This window comes from Bombus vosnesenskii, unplaced genomic scaffold, assembly GCF_011952255.1.
Source record: "Bombus vosnesenskii isolate JDL3184/JDL3185 unplaced genomic scaffold, Bvos_JDL3184-5_v1.1 scf7180000013262, whole genome shotgun sequence".
Classification (NCBI taxonomy): Eukaryota; Metazoa; Arthropoda; class Insecta; order Hymenoptera; family Apidae; genus Bombus; species Bombus vosnesenskii.
The window spans coordinates 3,396,108-3,414,217 of NW_022882922.1; the positions used below are offsets into that span (position 1 = coordinate 3,396,108).

Below are 18,110 nucleotides of genomic sequence, written 5' to 3' on the forward strand. Positions count from 1 at the left end.
GTAAGACATTTCGAATGCAATCTACAACGCGATATTTCATGTTTCCAGATCGGTAATTACGTGTTGGAGGTTCACGCCCGTGACAGCGGCATACCTAGGCTATCCAGCTTCGTGATGGTAAACATCGAGATTCTAGATGCAAATGACAACCCGCCGCTGTTCTCCCTCTCAAATTATACCGCGGTAGTGCAAGAAGACAAGCCCCTTGGCCACACCGTATTACAATTCGTGGTCACAGATGCAGATATTGAACCGAACGCCGCTCCATACACCTTCGACTTCCGTTCCGGGAACGAGGGTGACGCGTTCAGATTAGAGCAGGACGGCACACTGCGAACTGCTACCAAATTCAACAACAGGGTCAAAGATAAATACGAATTGCACATACGCGTCTTTGACAACGGAAGCCCACCTCTCTATTCCGACGCATGGGTCGTGATCAAAGTGATCGAGGAATCCCAGTATCCTCCAGTAATTACGCCTCTAGAGGTAGTTATTAATTCCTACATGGACGAGTATCCTGGTGGGATCATCGGAAGGGTTCATGCAACAGATCAAGATCAATATGACACGCTTTCGTACAGTTTGGTTCCATCGTCTCCTATCCCAAACGACCTTTTCAAAATTGACAAAATTGATGGCACTTTGGTTGCCCTTCCGCGTCTCGATGTTGGCGAATACAGGATAAACGTCAGCGTAACGGATGGAAAATATCATTCGCATTCTATCGTTAAAGTAAATGTTGATTTGGTAACGGAAAAGATGTTGGAGAATTCTGTAATTGTAAGATTCAGAGAAGTCAGTCCGGAAGATTTTATACTAAGTCATCGTAAGGGATTCATTAGAACCGTGCGCAACGCGATGAACTGTAGATTAAAGGATATCGTTATTATCAGCGTCCAACCTTCTACAGACGAAGTGAATCTAATTAAATCTCGCACTATTCGCCAAACCATTCACAACGATCTGGACCTCCTATTCGCGGTGAAGAAGAGCTCTACACCTTTGGGATCACCGACCTTTTACGGGTCTGAAAATATACGGGAGGCGTTAAATCAGCGTATCGAAGAACTCGAAGAATCGACGAAATTAGTCGTGGAAGAAATTGTTAGATTTAAATGTAACAAAGAATACTGCGTTTATGGGGATTGCCAAGACAAAATTGTTCTCGACATCACACAAATAACACCTGTAGCTACTGACGTAATGAGTTTCGTGTCCCCGCGACACAGACACAAGATGGAGTGCAGTTGCAAAGAAGGATATGCCGGGAATCATTGCGAGGTAGTCGTCAACGAATGCGCCAGAGATCCTTGTCCACTGTTTAAAGTCTGCATTCCCGATTCTTCGGTCCAAGGATACTCATGCCAATGCCCTGAAGGTTTCGCCGGGCAAACCTGCGATATTGACATCTCCAAGTGCCATGACGAGTCTTGCTACATTCCACGAAACCCCATATCGTTTAGTGGCAAGAGCTATGCTCGTTATAGGATCGATAAAGCCCTCATCAAACAGACTATCGAGGACCGTCTCAGTTTATCTTTGAGGATCAGAACAGTGCAATTGACCGGAAACTTGATGTATGCAGCTGGCAAGATCGATTATAATATACTAGAAGTCGTGAATGGAGTTGTTCAATACAAGTTCGATCTGGGCAGCGGAGAAGGCTTGGTTCGCGTGAGCAGTGTATACGTGAGCGATGGACAATGGCACGAAATCCAATTAGAACGAGAAAGCAATAGCGCCAAGTTGACCGTTGATGGAAAGCACGTAGCTCATGGATCTGCACCTGGTATCAACGATATCCTGAATCTTCAATCTGATGATCTTTACTTGGGTGCTGAAGTTAGACAACATCCATCAGTTTTGGGCTTCGAGGATGTTCAACGTGGTTTCATAGGATGTATGGATGATGTCAGAATCGCCAGAGTATCGGTACCGTTACATATGAGTGGCGCTAGCAGTGTCGCTGTCTTAAAACGCTTTGCAAATGTGGAATTCAGCTGCGACGCTGCAACGGTTTTGGTGCCCCCAGGGATCTGTGGTTCGCAGCCCTGTCAGAATGGCGGAACATGTAAAGATTCTGGTGGCGACAACTATGAGTGCCAATGTCACAGCAGATTTGCAGGGCTCGCTTGTGAAATTGATACCGATCCTTGCGCCTCTTCACCCTGTCTCTACGGTGGTCGTTGCAAAGTCGTACCAGAGGGAGGTGACTTCACTTGCGAATGTGTTGGACCAAGTCTGAGTGGGAAACGCTGCGAATTCGGAAGATATTGCAGTCCAAACCCGTGCATTCACGGTGGAGTTTGCGAGGAAGGCAATAATGGGCCAATATGCAAATGCCAAGGATTCATGGGAGAACGTTGCGAAACAGACGTTAATGAATGCGACGCCAATCCCTGCACAAATGGAGGAACCTGCGTGAACGAAATAGGGACCTATAGATGTATCTGTCCTCCTAATATGACCGGATTAAACTGTGGAAATCCGGCGTATTCTACACCAATTATATCGAGCCACTTTAAAATCACATGGGAGCATTTAATGTGGATTGGCGCTGCAGTAATAGTGAACATATTCCTGATCATCATATACGTCGCCTACCGACGGATCAGGATGAAACGCACGAGAGCACGGACGAATAACATCAACAATGAGACCAGGAAGCAAATTGTTTTAAATTCAGCGCGACCTCATGAGCACGAGTTCAAACGGAGCTCAAAATTGAGCAACCTGGAAGTGATACAGGTATCGTATCTAAATCAGAGAAATAAATATACTTGTTTGATTTGTCAGCACTTAAGAGAGAAGACCGCATGCTTTTAATCATACCTCGATCGTACGCCAATGATAGACGATTTTTCTTTTTTTATTTTTGTTTTTTTTTTTCTAATGGCGTTCTTTTTCTTAATTTGCGATCATCAGCCGATATTCCCTCTCCTGCGAGTGATGCGTGCATTGAGTTTAAGGTTTTTCGTGTGATTCTTTTTTGCAGAGAGAACCTCCCCAATGCCCTCCTAGACCCGCTTCCTATACTCCCAGCTCGAACAACGAGCCAGCCGCGTACGGTAACTCGGCAGCGGTGGCACTAAATAATTTAGACACGCTGCGAAGTTATGGCAGCGCCGGTGACGAGCTGGAGAATTTCCCGCCAGATTATTTGAGAAACCTAAATCGCAGCACACCTGTGCCACCTCCGTCCTTAACCCTCGCTAACCCAGTCGGCGGAAACGCTACAGGCAGCGACACGGATAGCCTTCATAAGCCGAGCTGGCAAGAGCAGATGCAACTAGCTTCCTTCATCACGGACACGACAAAGATAAAAAATGGTGAGTAGTATGCGTCGCTGATTGCCCCGATTCATCGTAGCTTCTTACTTTTGTTTTCGCTTGTCGCATGCATTCGTGGGTGGAATTTATAGCTTGATCCATTGACTCGATCTCTCTTTTACTTATCCTGTTCTCTGTGGTTCCTACTTATTTCTATCTCTCCCTCGTTTCTCTCATTTAATCATTTCGTCAGACTTTCTCACCTTCCTTTATCGCCATTTTACACCTTTGTCACTATCTTACATTCTACTTCTCGTTCTTCTGTCTGTTTCTCTTGATCGTTTCCCTCTTCTTAATACGAATGTCCGGAAACGTATGCTGACTTGGGCGTGTAGCGAATCGAATTAACATTGGTGTATCGTATTGTGTGCGCTAACAGACCTGAAACGAGCGAGCCCAGTGGTACCGGAGCTGACCACTGGAGGACTTCTACTAAATCCTTCTCGACGCGTGCCTCATGGAGGTGGGACCTCCGTTGCCTCCATGACGTCCATCGAGGATGATCCTCGTATAGTCGGTGGTAAGTCGAGATAGTAATGCCTGAAAGAACAGCCGAATACCTAAGGATACACATTTTGATATTTGGGTCGCTTCGCTTGTCGCTATCTCTTCTCTATCGGCTAGATTCTAATTTTTTTTTTTTTTTTTTTTTTACCCTTTATATAATACCAGGCAGACACTCCGCTTCCTTCTCTCTCTCTCTCTCTTTCTCTCTCTTACTCTCACTCTCTCACTTTCTTCTTTTCTCTCTTTCTCACTTTAGACTCCGTATCGCGACGTCAGATCGTCGCATGTAGCGTGTCGGAGTACAGTTGTTGTCTGCAATGCTTTTAGGGTATCACTGGGATTGTTCAGACTGGGTCAGGCCAAGCCAAAACCCCTTGCCTAATATCACGGAGGTGCCTGGAAGCGAAGTACCAGACTCGTCCAGCTTCCACAGCAATGAGAGTAACGAATCAAACACTCATCAGTTACCGTCAGGTGAGTACGCGACTGCATGTTTCGCAGTACAATTGCTTCCACTCGCGGCTAGTTGGAACAGTTTTAGTTCATTATGTCTGTAGACATATTATATGTAAGATAATTTTAGGCGAGGCTATCGAATCTTTTGTTTCCTTTAAACGATTTGTCGTCTTAAATGGATAGTAGCTGCAGAAAGGGATGCATGTGACATAGCACTAAGGTAGACTTGGTGGTTTGCCTTTTTAACCTTCGATTGGTAGGGTGTAATATTTGTAATAAATCTTTATAATATCCAATGAAATTGATCTGCGACGTCAACTGCCCCCCCCCCCTTTTTTTTCTCAGAGAGCTGCTTAGTATTTAATTTAATTGTCAATTATAAATGAATCGCGTTATTAAAATAACGAAATGTATTCGTTTTAGTGCACGGCTCTGTAGATCCAGCGAGGGACATCGAGACGTTGAACGAAGATCAAGAATCAGAGTACGTCGGGGACTCGGAATGCGGGACTGAATTTTCTGAGCAGTATCAGTGCGCGGAAACGCAACGTTTAAATCCCTTGGATAGCGGCGGCGAGGGAGAATACAAATATAAAGGTTCCGAAAGTTATCTCCGTCATCCAAACTCTTATCTACCGCATTACAACATCCACACGGACACGGAGAACGAAACAAATCCTTTGAATGGACGTCTTAGTACTTTAGAATCCGACGAGGAGGAAGACGATGTAGTGCCTTATGGTTTCCCAAGCACCCGACGCAACCGATGCCACAAGGGAGACGAGGTCGACGAAATCGGTTCGGTAATCACCACGCTCGAAGAGAGAAATTCATTATTGGGCGGTGCAACCAGCAACAGCGACTTATCAACCAACTTATGCGAAATTGACGATTCCGAATACGAGATCGCCGATCAAAAGAGTAATGGCCGCTTGTGGTTGTCGGGGAATGGTATCACGCAGACCTCGGTGTGACAAACAGTGGTGCCACGACTTGAGAACAGACTGAACGTGATCGTGTTTTTCTGTGCTTCTTGAACAAAGACAGTGCGAATGTTATGTGAATATACGACGAAAAAATATTGTACATACGTATTATCGAATCAGAGGTAGAGAGAAAGATAGAAGGTCTGTACAGAGGCAGCTATGAATATAAGGAAATTGATGAATACGAGCTAATTAAAGAACGGTATGGAAATAATCACATACTGAGCCAACGGTGTGCGCCGTTCGCACATCGTACCTCAAATCTCCTATGTAGGTAGAGCTTAGGTACTTTAACGTACTTAATTCAGCGATCCTCGAAACAATTCTATTGAGCCGCAAGTATGAAAATGAACGTACATGTATCTGGGAACAATTCTTGTTTTCATACGACACTTACGTTATATATTTCATGGTAATTAAAATAGGGCCATTTAACGAATTGGTAAGGAAGTTGGTTACAAAACATTGCATATTCTATCGAAGACGCATTCATTTTATAGACAAGTTACATTCTGACGATTTTGCGATATATGGACCATTAGGAGTTTCGTTTAACGGTAAAACATCTTTTCAATTCTACCAGAGGGGATGAGGTTTAGTAAAAAAATATATAATATACATATGTATATGTATACAATATGAAAAATATATGTATACATATATATCGTGACAACTATACGCAACTATTACGAGTAAGAAATTATCTTGATTAAGGATAAAATTTGTTACTTGAGAGAAGTAAATTTAATCACGACCGCGTTGTCAGACCAATGACTATTATTTAATGACCTATCGTTTAAATTTAAAACTTATCCACAACTATAATTCCACTGCAAAAAAAAAATACATAGGTACATTTATGTATTTTTACTATTTGCTAACCGACTTTATTTTGGTTACATACGAAATAAACAGAAGGACTACTTAATAATATAGATATAAGTACAGCATAGTCTAGTGAGTAAATGAATTGACTCTAGTGAAAAAAACAGTGCTCTGCTTCTAGGGCGAATATATGTGCATGTCTGCTGGCGTTTACTGCAGCAAAGCACAATAGTTAAAGAGATATGAAATATTTTTACTGTGATGATAATAATGTTTATACAATGATCAAATACTATGACTTGTATGATAATGATTGTAATATTAACTATCCAACGTTTTTTAAAAGAAAAGAAATTAAAAAATCGCGGAAGATAGTATTCCATTTCCGCGCGTACGTATTGCTAAGTCAATGTTCTATTCGTTTAACTGCATCTATTTTATTTTCCCTCTCTTCTTTTCTCATTTCTTATTTCGAACTTCTCCTTCCATTAGTCACCATCAGTTCAACAGACATAACTGCATATATGGTGCTACTACTTACATCACGCTTTAACATTTTTATCTACTCGATAAGACTGCTCAGCAATGTGAATCGTACGCAATTCATCGACACTCTTATCATGAATTACATAGTTCTCACGCTGTTATTTTTCATCATGAAAATCTGTCCAAGTAACGATAATGAAACATTTTTTGAACTGCCAACTTAATAATAAATGCCGTACGAACAAAGGTATTTCCCTTGATTAATTTGTGTAGTTAAGCGTGACACACAAAGGGTCAAGAAACTGTTATTTCTGTGCCTAATATCTTTTAAATACCGTGTACTTCCATGCAAGATACGTTTTCTTTCCGTTGGACAAATATTTTAGCGGCAGCTTAATTGGGAGAGGTGTACACGTTCTTTTTATACATGTAGAATTCTACTGGCAAATTTATTGTTTATGTTCCTGTTCTGTAAAGAATGCTAGCCATCTTATTCTACATTTAGTGGGATAAATCAGTAAACCACGTTAATAATAATGTGAAACAGGGTGACATATTCTTTTTTTGTTTTGACCAAGAGGAAGAGAAAATTGTCTTCTTCTTATATAAGTTTGAAACAGCTGTGCCTCTCCTTTCTGAAATTTCAATGCAATTACTTACACGGATACAATTGAACATAGACAATTTATTCTATATTAGAATGAAATATATAAGAATACTGTACAGTTTTAACTTAACAAATTGTATCAGAATCAACATCAACACGCAATGAAAATTTCAGTTTGCGTCGAAGCACAGCGAGGTTCGTAACTGTTAAGATTAGTTTTATATTTTACGGATTAACAATGAAAACATATTGGTTAAAGACTGTAAACTGATGCGGATGAAACGAGATCATCCATTTATAAATATTGTACCAATCAGTTTGTAATCACGTGGACGTTACAAAACATTTGGTTGTAAAGATAAAAATGAGGGAGCGCAATATTTTATAGAAGTTCTGACCGATTAGCGATATTAAGGTTTGGACGAAACGTTTTTTAATTAAAGTAGGATTTAATAATTTCGCACTATTAATGGTTTAAGCAATCGGAATTGATCGAAACGAATATATTTCATTTGTGTGCGTTTACTTTTTTTATTTTTCAAACTACTTATTATGGATCTTTATACTTGACTATAACTTATAAAATAATAAATAGTTCCACTTATTTCTTATTTTATTGTAACTTGCCATAATTATACGACAATGAAGAATGTAGGAAATTAAACACGAAAAAGATGTGGGTACAACTTCCAAATTCACTGCAACTTAGCCCTGCTAATAGGATACATATCGATATCATGAAATCCTTCAAACAATGAGGAACTTGACTTGTTATAATTAGAAGGCTATAATTAATTTGTACAAGATCAACCTATTGTAATAAATAATACAATCTTGCCTACGTTTTCTGTTATTATATTAGTTCCAAAACCATTACCACACGAAGTATAAAAGTATAGATTACCGATCTCAAATGATTCCTTTCCATGTCTCAGTTTATTAATTAAGCTGAATGGAACAATGAATGTACTAAAATACATAAAATAATTTATTCTGCGAAAGTGATAAATATAAATGATAATACAATGAATCTTTTTCCTTTCTGCAAAATAAATTTTGATCGTAGAAAATTGTACAATGGCCCATTGTTTTATTTAAAATATTCATATATGGAACATATTGATAATTTATTAAACAGTATTTTTGCAAATATTCTATGTAAATTAATGTTTCTCTAATGCTGCAGTCAGCAATTTATTCAGAGACATTAATAATATACGTGGGTTATCAATTAAACCAGCTTCTACCATACTGTTCGTGAATAACTGGAACAGATTAAGAAGAGATTTAGAACACATAAAATCCGAGGCTATCAAAAATAACATAATAGATCATAACATAATACCTGTTGTATAAGAAGATCTGCTAATTTTGTATTGGTGTTCATTAATTCACAAAGCTTTTTAATGAGGAAATGATTAGGATTTATTTCCAAACATGGCCGAAGCATGGAGTAAAACATTTCATCTCCTAATTGACGTGTTTGTATGCGGGTAAAGTGTCTTGCATTTGCCATCTGTGGAACTGTAACAACACACGGATGTGACTCAAGTCGAGTCGTTGTTTTAATGTCATGAGCCTTTCCGGACAAAACTTTCTTCATGTATGTTATAAGATTGTCCATTTCGCCTTTATTAATAATACCTAAACAAGAAGAAATATTAAAATAGAACAATTTATACAAATTCGAAAGTCATTCAGACATATCACGTACCAGGACTATCAGATTTTGAATCTGGTTCACATAACTCTTCTTCAATAGAAGTCAACTTATGAGAGTTAAACTGTTTTAAGTGTAAGAAAATCACATCGTCATACGCTTCATAGCAAAATATTACTTCAATATTCCGTTTCTTTAGAGATTCGTAATATGGTGATTGTTCAGCTAAGCTTCGGCTAAAATTAAGAAGTAAATACAAATACTGCCATAATAATTTATAGTAGGGAAAAGTAATTAACTTACTTTGGTGCTAACAGGTAATAGATCTTATTTTGATTAGAAGGCATTCGTTTGCAGTAATCTTCTAGACTTATTAGTACCTCCGGTGGCATTGCAGACGATTGGAATCGTAAAACTTTAGCGATGTCTTCCTAATAAACAATAACACAAGAACCAAACAAAGATATATATAATAAAAACTATTACAGAAGCGATGAAAATAATATCTACATGTATTAATAAAAAAGATATATATATATATATTACCTTTTCTTTTTGAATATCAGTGCTTACAATACCTTCTTTTAAAAAGATACTGTAATCTTTATGAAATTTGTTGTAATCTTCAGTACATTTCTGAGATTTTTCATTCAAAAATTTTAAGACTCGCGTGGTTAGAACATTACGCAATTTCCTACATTAAAAATTAAAATAAATAAATCAAATTAAAATGATTACGACCATTCATATAACATTACATATTTTAATCAACTTTTGTCTTACCCAATTAAAGCACTATTCTGCAATAATTCACGACTTAAATTAAGAGGAATATCTTCAGAATCAATTACTCCTTTGATGAAACGCATCCACTTTGGCAAAATATTTTCGATCTTATTTTTAATTAAAACTTTACGGTTATATAACGAAACCCCACTTGTTTCACTTTTCGCGAAATCATATAATGGTGGTTTTTGTTCTGGGAAATATAATAACGCCCTTATATTAAGTGGAACGTCGGTCGAGTAATGTAATATGAATCGCGGAGAATCGAAACAGTTCCCAATAAACCTATAGAACTCATTATGTTGTAATGGTGTAATATCTTTTGGATCAAGCATCCACAATGGCTAAAAAAGATACATATAGCTACACAATTCAATATAAAATATCCTGGGAAATGTAAGCATTTCTTCTATCATACCTGCAGGGTATTAACTCTTTTGCCATTAACATAAATAGGACTACTGATAAAGTTGCTGTACTTCATGATGAGATCTGTGAAATATTAATAGATTAATCAATAATCTAAAAATAAATAATCGCATGAAAATGTTTAAACCACATACCATTAATTGTGTTCTCATCGCTATAATGCCGGCACTCGAGATTCAAGTGTATAACAATTTTAGTTCCTGGTTGAACTCCCTCAGCCTTTGAGATTTTAAATGTATCAGAACTGAATAATAATTTATATTTTAATAATATATACATATACCTTACTATATTTCATAAAAGTAAAAATTTCTAATTATTAAATTAATTATTAAAAAGCACTCTTTTTACCCATCAGAAGTCCAGCAAAAGCCTTCAGCATCTGGTGCATATGATTTTGTAAACACTTCTACTTTATCAGCAACCATAAAGGCACTATAGAAGCCAACTCCAAATTGCCCAATAATTTGTGACATATCACCGGCATCTTGTTTCCCTTTTAATTTTTCTAAAAAAGCCTATGTTAAAGAAAAATTTACATGATAAAATAGAAAGTTTCTGTGTAATATGGCTAAAATTGTAAAATATATGTAGTATATAATTAATTCATTTTAATTGGTATTGTTAATTATACTTACTCTAGAACCAGACCTAGCTATAGTTCCTAGATTTGATACCAGTTCTTCATGAGTCATACCAATTCCTGTATCCTGAATTATAAGTATTCTATTTTGTTTATCAGTACCAATATGAATTTCCAAATTTCTGTCACCAATAATATCTGCAGCTTTAGAATCACTTAAGCGCATATATCTTAATTTTTCAAGTGCATCACTTGCATTAGAAATTAATTCACGTAGAAATACCTTTAGATCAAAGTAAAAGAGAAAAACATTTTTTGATTAAATGTTTATTTCCTAGAAATTAAGTAACATTAAGATAATAGCATAAGATAAGGGCAATGTTACTTCTTTATTTGAATACAAGGACTTTGCAACAATTTGTAAAAGCATCTGTGTTTCTGACCGGAATTCATGTTTGACTCCTTCCTCTAAAAAAATTAAAAGATGTTATATAAAAGATATATTTTGAATATTACACGTGCAAATACCTGTAGGTTTTTCTACATTTTTTATAATATTATGAGTTTCTGTGGTTTGTGTCGCTGCCTGAGAAGAATAGCTTCGTGCCAAAGTGCCAACTATACCTATACATTAAAAAATCAATTATTTTGTGTATACAGAAGGTAATTATATAAATATTATATTAAATTCATCTTATAGGATTAAGGAAAACATGTTCACATAACCTTAAAATGTATGTAATTAAAAAAATAATATAGAAATGAAAATTATATGACATGAAAAATATACAAACCTGAAAACCGCTGACATTGTTTTCCTAAAATTCGTCTTCCACAGCTCAGACTTAACGGTCTTGTAAGGTTTTTTCCGAATTTAATTGCGAACCTCAATCTATGAACGGTAGACATAGCCATGCTTTCGAAATAACTAAAACGCCACTAACATTGACGTCGCACGGAATTGGTCCAAAGCCAGGCGCTTACCGGCGATTCGAAAACGAGCGGTAAAACGCTGCATGGCACCACGAGCCCATACATATAAGATTTTGGTCATCATTTTCACACGAGAAGAATTGTTTTGCTCCATCGGTTGAGTAACAGAATTAAATTATTATAAAATGATACAATTACACAAATTATTGTACATAAGTTGTAAAATTGTACAATTATTGTAAGCTTACCAATAAACAAAACGTTTAATTATATAAAATCCTTCCAGCATCCATAATCCTTAAATCCTGTCCAATTCCTATTAGTTTAAGGAATAAATTATTAAAAAATGATCAAGAAGTTCGAGAAAATTGATAAGTATTGTTAAGTATTAAAAGAGTATTAATAGAGTATTCAATTAAGAGTCATGAGAAGTATTAGAAATCTTCCAAAATTCCAGAAAATGACACCATTTTCTAAGAAAATCCAAAAGCTGAAATTTGGCGTCCGAGCCACAAATCTGTCAGCCAAAATAGCGATTTTGTATCAATAGAACATAATAGTATAGGAGATGGTGCGACCTCGGCCATTGTTGGAAATAACATCATATTCCAAAAATTTCTCAAAACCGAAATTTTCAACTGATTGAAAAATTTTTCAGCCGACTTGCGATTTTGTATCAGGAAGTCATCATAACATAGAAGATGGCACTATTTCGTTAAATGTTAGGATTTGATGTCATTTCTCAGAATTTTTGAAAACTATTCCTTTTTAAATTTCGCGTGTTTTTAACTATTTCCTGAGTTCACCTTTTGATTTTCTATGGGACTGTATATACTATTATACTATTATAAAAAGATGATCATACAGAAGCTGGCACATTCTATTATAAAGTAAAGTAAGATATTCTATTTATTTTGTAATGTGATTTTTTAATTGAAATATTACAATATGAATTTCATTAGAATGCAAATTACTAAATGTAAAAATAAATAATCATGATTAGACTGTAGATTTTGATATGCAGTCGTATTTTTGAGAACATTTGTAAGTAAAGTAGTAAAGAAGCAAAATCTCGATAGAAAATTGGCTTACCTATCAAGTACTAGATCAGATGACTCATTTCTGTTCTGTTGATCTCTGAAATTGTCTCTCATGCAAAATCTTTATGACTGTAGCGGCACAAGAGTTAGAATTTGTCTTAAACCATGTTGTTTTGCTTCGGTGTATCAAGACCGTTAGGTCACAGGTATTGTAAGGAGTTACGAACTCCGGGCAAAACAATGGCGCCGCCACATGTAACCGTAAAGCAAGACGAATTTGTATCTCTTGATCTTCTTCTGACGATTATAAATAAACAAACGTGATCGCAAGCGATTTAGTATAGACTGTGACTAAACGACTGTATAGATATCGTTTCGCGACAAGATCTGTTTTAAATACAATAACGAGTACACATATTGATAGTCTCATTATTCGATCCCCTACATGACACTGAAGCAAAAGCTAACTTTTTGCATTACGTATTGGAACTGTTCAGCAATTGAATTTAAAAACTTTGGTTTTCGTTCTAGTTCTAAAAAAATTACTTAAATACTAGGATAGGAAGTAAAGTGGGATGACATTGAAGTAAATTAAACACAGGTTATGGCATATAAATTTGTTTATTATTATTATCTGTATAATATATTTGAAACAATATCATTCTACAACATTGCATAAAAATATACAAAGACATGACAAAATGTCTTGACTCTCGTTTGATAAAACATGTTTATGAATAATTTGATCAGCGTTGCACCGCTATCAGATTTAACTAAATTCATTCATTTAATAGGTCACTTTCGAATTACATTATATTAAACCGCTATTTATTTTTTTCCTTTTTTTCTTTTTCTTTCTCTTAATGTCCTCACTTAAAGGATTCGTCGACGAATCTAGGGCAAAACCAAATAACCTTCCGTGTTTTATATAGAACTGCCGTTCGCACGTAACATACGATGAAACAAAATAAAAATTAGAGTTCACGACTTTTAAGTGGGCATATTACTCATTTGATAAACACTTATAAAATAACTCGATATAAACGGGACCTATAGCGATATAAAGGATTATTTATCCTGTTTATGTTCTTTCTTATGCAATGAAAGAATGTATGGCCCAATAAAAAAAAGGAACGTTCATTCTCTGATCACGCGTCTATTTATCGTGTGCTTAAAGCCAAGAGAAGTCTAAGTGATCCGAGATAAATCGAAACGGAGGAAAGAATTCAAAAACCGCGCGTTCATTATCTTTTAGAATGTGCGCGTCGTATTAGAAGTGTAACGAAATTTACTAGAACCGGAAACGAAGCGCAACCGTAGACGAAGAATTCGCTTCGAGTGCGTCATAAACATGTTTAGAGAGTACATAGGCCAGAAATAAAAGTAAAAGGAAGGAAGGAACGGACGAATGAACGAAAAAAAGGAAATAATTAAAAGTCGATAAAAAGAAAACACGAGAGATGAAGAAGTAGAATCGGTGTCTTGAATGTATGAACGAAAACGGTGATCCTTTTCCCACTGTGGCCTTTGATGAAAATTGAAATCGGCTCAGATTTAGCAACACTCTCATCCGAACATAATTATCTTGCTTTTGAGATCATTGGCCGAAGGATAACAATGGTAATTATAATATTAATAATGATAATAGTAATAAGTAATAATAATAATTAATAATAATAATAATAAAATAATAATATGACAATAATAATATGATAATAATAATAGTTACTTAGAAATAATAATAATAATAGTAATAAAAATAACTATCCGTAAACTATCCTTTACCAAGGGAGATATTACCCATTAGCTTATGTACATAATCTGTGTATATGATTTCTCATTTCTCTTCCTCCGTTCTCCGTCTTAAATTACGAATTATTACAATAATTCACTATCGAATTCGCTTCGATCAGCAACATAAATAACTATAACGCAACACTGTCTTCTTCCTTTCATCTTTTTTTTCTGTTTTGTTCGTTTATTTACAGGCATTGTTTCCCTCGCGTCTCCATCCAATCAACGCGTGTCCACTCACTCTCTATTTCTAACTCTTCCTTTATCTCTTACTGTTTCGCTCTTTTTTTTCCTCGTTTGTTTCACTACTGTTTTATTGCTACCTCGTCTCGTCTCTCTCTGTCTTTCTCTCTCTCGGTAAACCGATCTGCTTTCACGTGTTCGCGAACGGAAAGAAACGGCGAAGCGTAAATTTCACGGCACGGATCATCGAAAACTATATCGGCGAACACTCGCGAAGAATCTGCTTCATTCGAGTCCCCGGGATGATCGCTTGCTGCGCCCTCTTTTTGACTAAAACTTCCGCGCGACGAACAATTGCGCCCTCTATACGTACGCGCATCTAGTTATCGTTACAGCATTAACAATATAATATATCACAATCTCGTTAAGAACAATAGCATGAAGAAAGAGTATTGAATCTGCGTCGATTGATCTGCGGCGAAAGCGCTAGCACGTTCATCCCGTTTCGCGTGTGATTCTTCTTTACCCTTCCTATCGTATTATTTTCCTTAATTCACAATTGTAATTAAAGAATTTAGAATTTCAATCAACAGAATTTTAATCAACATCGATATTATTCGCTTCTTGCTCTACATTATCTTTCTTCCGTTTTTTTTTTCTTCTAGTTATATATCGATTCATCCTATCCATTCATAAAGTAGTGACTTTCAATAATTAATTTTTTAAATTTTCTCAATCATTAATTATTTCGTTTCGTTTTATTTCGCAAGATTGTCACTGTGCACGCCCGTTACGTACCGTCACGGACCGTATCCTATGACCTGTTCGAAGCGATTTCTCGCCGAGAAGGGAGAGAAACGGCTTTCGTGCATTCTCGATCCTCTCGCGCGCGCAATTCGGTCGAAGAAGAAAACATCAAGACTCTGTGGCGCGGCGGTGTTCGCCGATTATCCGTCAGCCGCAAAATTACAGTCACGTGCTTCGCTCGCTTTCTCTTTGTCTCTACCTACCTCCCACCAACCGCATACTGACTTACTACACGCTATTTACAATATACGACGAAGGAAAAAAGAAACCGATACGTCGCTATGCTTCTGTCGCCGTGATTCTGAGTCGTCGTCGTAGTCATCGTTGTTGGTCAAATATTATTTTATCGCATTTATCGAAACCTCCTCGAGTATTATAAATACTGATCCCTCAAGCATTATTCTGAATTGTATTCATTTACCGCGAGATATATATATAATCAATTGGTTCGTTCGAAGGAATTGTCGAGAAAAAGATATCTATATATATATATATATAGATATGCGTGTGTGTGTATATATAGCTATATACTATATGTATAATTATTATATTCTCAATTGAGTCACCCTCTGCTTTTTCTCGCCTCTTCCTCTCGTTGAATCGATTTCGTTGTTGCAAAGAACAGTCTCTTCGAATTGAAAATTCGCTATAGTTCAATAACCTCGACAAACTGAGAGTTTTAATAATTAATTCGGTATTCACGTTTAAACTTGAATATAGTTTCTAATATAAGAAATAGGAACACGTAAAACCGATCGTTCATTAAAACGCAAATTGAAATAAAATTTTCGAGGATATACGGGTGTTCGTCGTAGAGACTGTCTTTGGAAAAAAACGAAATTCCCTGGATGACGGTACATGAGTAACGTTTATGAAAAAGAGGTTTCGATGTTTGCGACAACCTCGACGACTGTTTTCGTATTCTTGTAAAGAGAGGATCAGTAGAAAATCATCTAGTCGACGCTCTACACAAAAGGCAAGCGAGTATAAAATAAACTGGATACAAGAACCACGAGTTGGTTTTATATAACCTTGAAATATAGGTATACCGTCCAATTTTTCACATTTTTATACTTCATTTTTTTTTTCTTTTTTTGTTCTCTCGCAATAGAGTGAAATTATATGTGTGTGTTTTTATTGTTACTGTTTCTTCTGTGTCAAGAACAAGAACTTAGAAAATATCTCGATACTTTTACTCTCGCTGACTTTTACGACGAAGGATGATCAACGTTTCAGATCTGTCGCCGTTTTAGGGAAAAAACGACTGTGAGTTAACAAACACGTTCCTTCTAGTCAACATATTTACCGTTACGTTGGATATTAAAAATCATATCTTCTTGTTTCAACAGATAATTCGCGAGATATTTCGGAAGTTTGTTTTGCTCTACTGTACTGGACTGGATTTTTACGCGACTCAAACGTCTTCAGTGTTTGCGTAATTTGTAGTTGCTAGAATGTGCAACTTCGAAACGAGAATTTGTCCTAATCCAGAATAGTTACGTGAACTCTGCCTTTCTCTATCGCAAAGGTCAGTTAATTGATAGTTTCACCACAGATTTTTCATGAGCCATTCGGTGTTGTGTATATAGTGGAGCGTTGCGTGCTCTGTCGATGTCGACCAGTGGATCGTCATTGCACTTACATGTTCTATCAATGAAATTTGCAAACTATTACAAACCGAATATATTATTCTATTTCACTTTTGTCGTTTATCTTTAGTAATACTTATTTCTTACTTTCATCTCAAATAGTCGTAACCTACTGGAAATGGAAGTAAAGGAAAGTAAGATTGCCCTAACAAATTCACTTTCTTATATCGTTCATTATATACAACATCTAATGAACTAATTCTCAAAATCATGGACTTTGGTGAAAAACGATTGGCCCACTCGAATTTGTATGAAAGAAAAGACTTATTAATCACAGTATAGCTTGCACAATATGCATATTGGTATATAGGACGACACTTAACCAAGGATATAGTTATCAATACGATCAGATTATAAATCAATGCCTTTTCCACCTTGGCATACTTATATAGAATTGCGAATCTAAGATCGACGACTTTATTCAAATACTAATACTATTTGGGTTTTAAATAATATTTAATAATTACAAAAGCTTGGATAAACTTTGGTTGACAAATCTTAATGAGATTCTAAATAGATTGAAGGTTCTCGAGTGAATTTCAAAATACTAAATCTCGATAGATAGAATGACACAGTTAATTCTCCAAAAATCAATTTCGGAATCTATCCAAAACAAAATTTAATAAACGAATAAAGCAAAACAAAACTTCGAATTAACAGGATACTCTTATAAAACAGAAACTAAGAATACGATTCTATTATGACACGATTTACATGAACGTAATTCTACGAACAACCCAAATCGATCAACGAAACATGATACAAAAACAAATTACTATGAATCTTTTACATTCATATGATCCTCCGTGACCTAAAACTCAACTGAATCTACTGGAGTTATTGCTCACAAGAATCATAATCCGATGCCACAGAAATATTTCTCCATCACCATAGACATCTGCTCTATCCGAGGGTAATTCTCCCGTAAAACCGTAAGAGTCCGTTTAGAGCTCTACCCTTATGCCACGATAGTAATTTCACGAGGAGCCAAGGCCGGCGAATTGACATTTTCGGGTTGGCTTCCCTCCTCTTTCCTTTTCTCTCTCC

The 18,110-nt window shown here is 36.3% G+C and overlaps 2 protein-coding genes across 10 annotated transcripts in view; one reads left to right on the top strand and one right to left on the bottom strand.

Annotated features, from left to right (window-relative positions):
- The window catches only part of LOC117230477 (fat-like cadherin-related tumor suppressor homolog), a 497,091-nt gene extending 489,051 nt beyond the window's left edge, over nt 1–8,040 (top strand). For 4 of the 9 annotated variants that reach the window (XM_033488013.1, XM_033488029.1, XM_033488046.1 and 1 more), the window contains 5 exons: nt 49–2,751; nt 2,999–3,332; nt 3,712–3,852; nt 4,167–4,313; nt 4,719–8,040. In XM_033488013.1, the coding sequence (XP_033343904.1) occupies nt 49–2,751; nt 2,999–3,332; nt 3,712–3,852; nt 4,167–4,313; nt 4,719–5,269 (3,876 nt within the window). In that variant the 3' untranslated portion in view covers nt 5,270–8,040. Of the gene's footprint in view, nt 1–48; nt 2,752–2,998; nt 3,333–3,711; nt 3,853–4,166; nt 4,314–4,718 lie in introns of those variants that run through there. The other 5 variants (XM_033488021.1, XM_033488039.1, XM_033488064.1 and 2 more) reach the window with 4 other exon arrangements.
- Nucleotides 8,041–8,354: 314 nt separating this feature from the next.
- On the bottom strand, nt 8,355–11,605 carry LOC117236836 (heat shock protein 75 kDa, mitochondrial). The gene is made up of 13 exons (XM_033500194.1): nt 11,452–11,605; nt 11,186–11,281; nt 11,043–11,125; nt 10,713–10,940; nt 10,426–10,592; nt 10,209–10,318; nt 10,064–10,137; nt 9,643–9,989; nt 9,406–9,553; nt 9,163–9,290; nt 8,914–9,095; nt 8,545–8,843; nt 8,355–8,464 (listed from the first exon to the last, which is right to left on the bottom strand). Exons 1-13 carry the CDS (start codon nt 11,570–11,572, stop codon nt 8,363–8,365), a joined length of 2,085 nt encoding a protein of 694 aa, XP_033356085.1. The 5' UTR covers nt 11,573–11,605; the 3' UTR covers nt 8,355–8,362.
- Nucleotides 11,606–18,110: the final 6,505 nt, after the last annotated feature.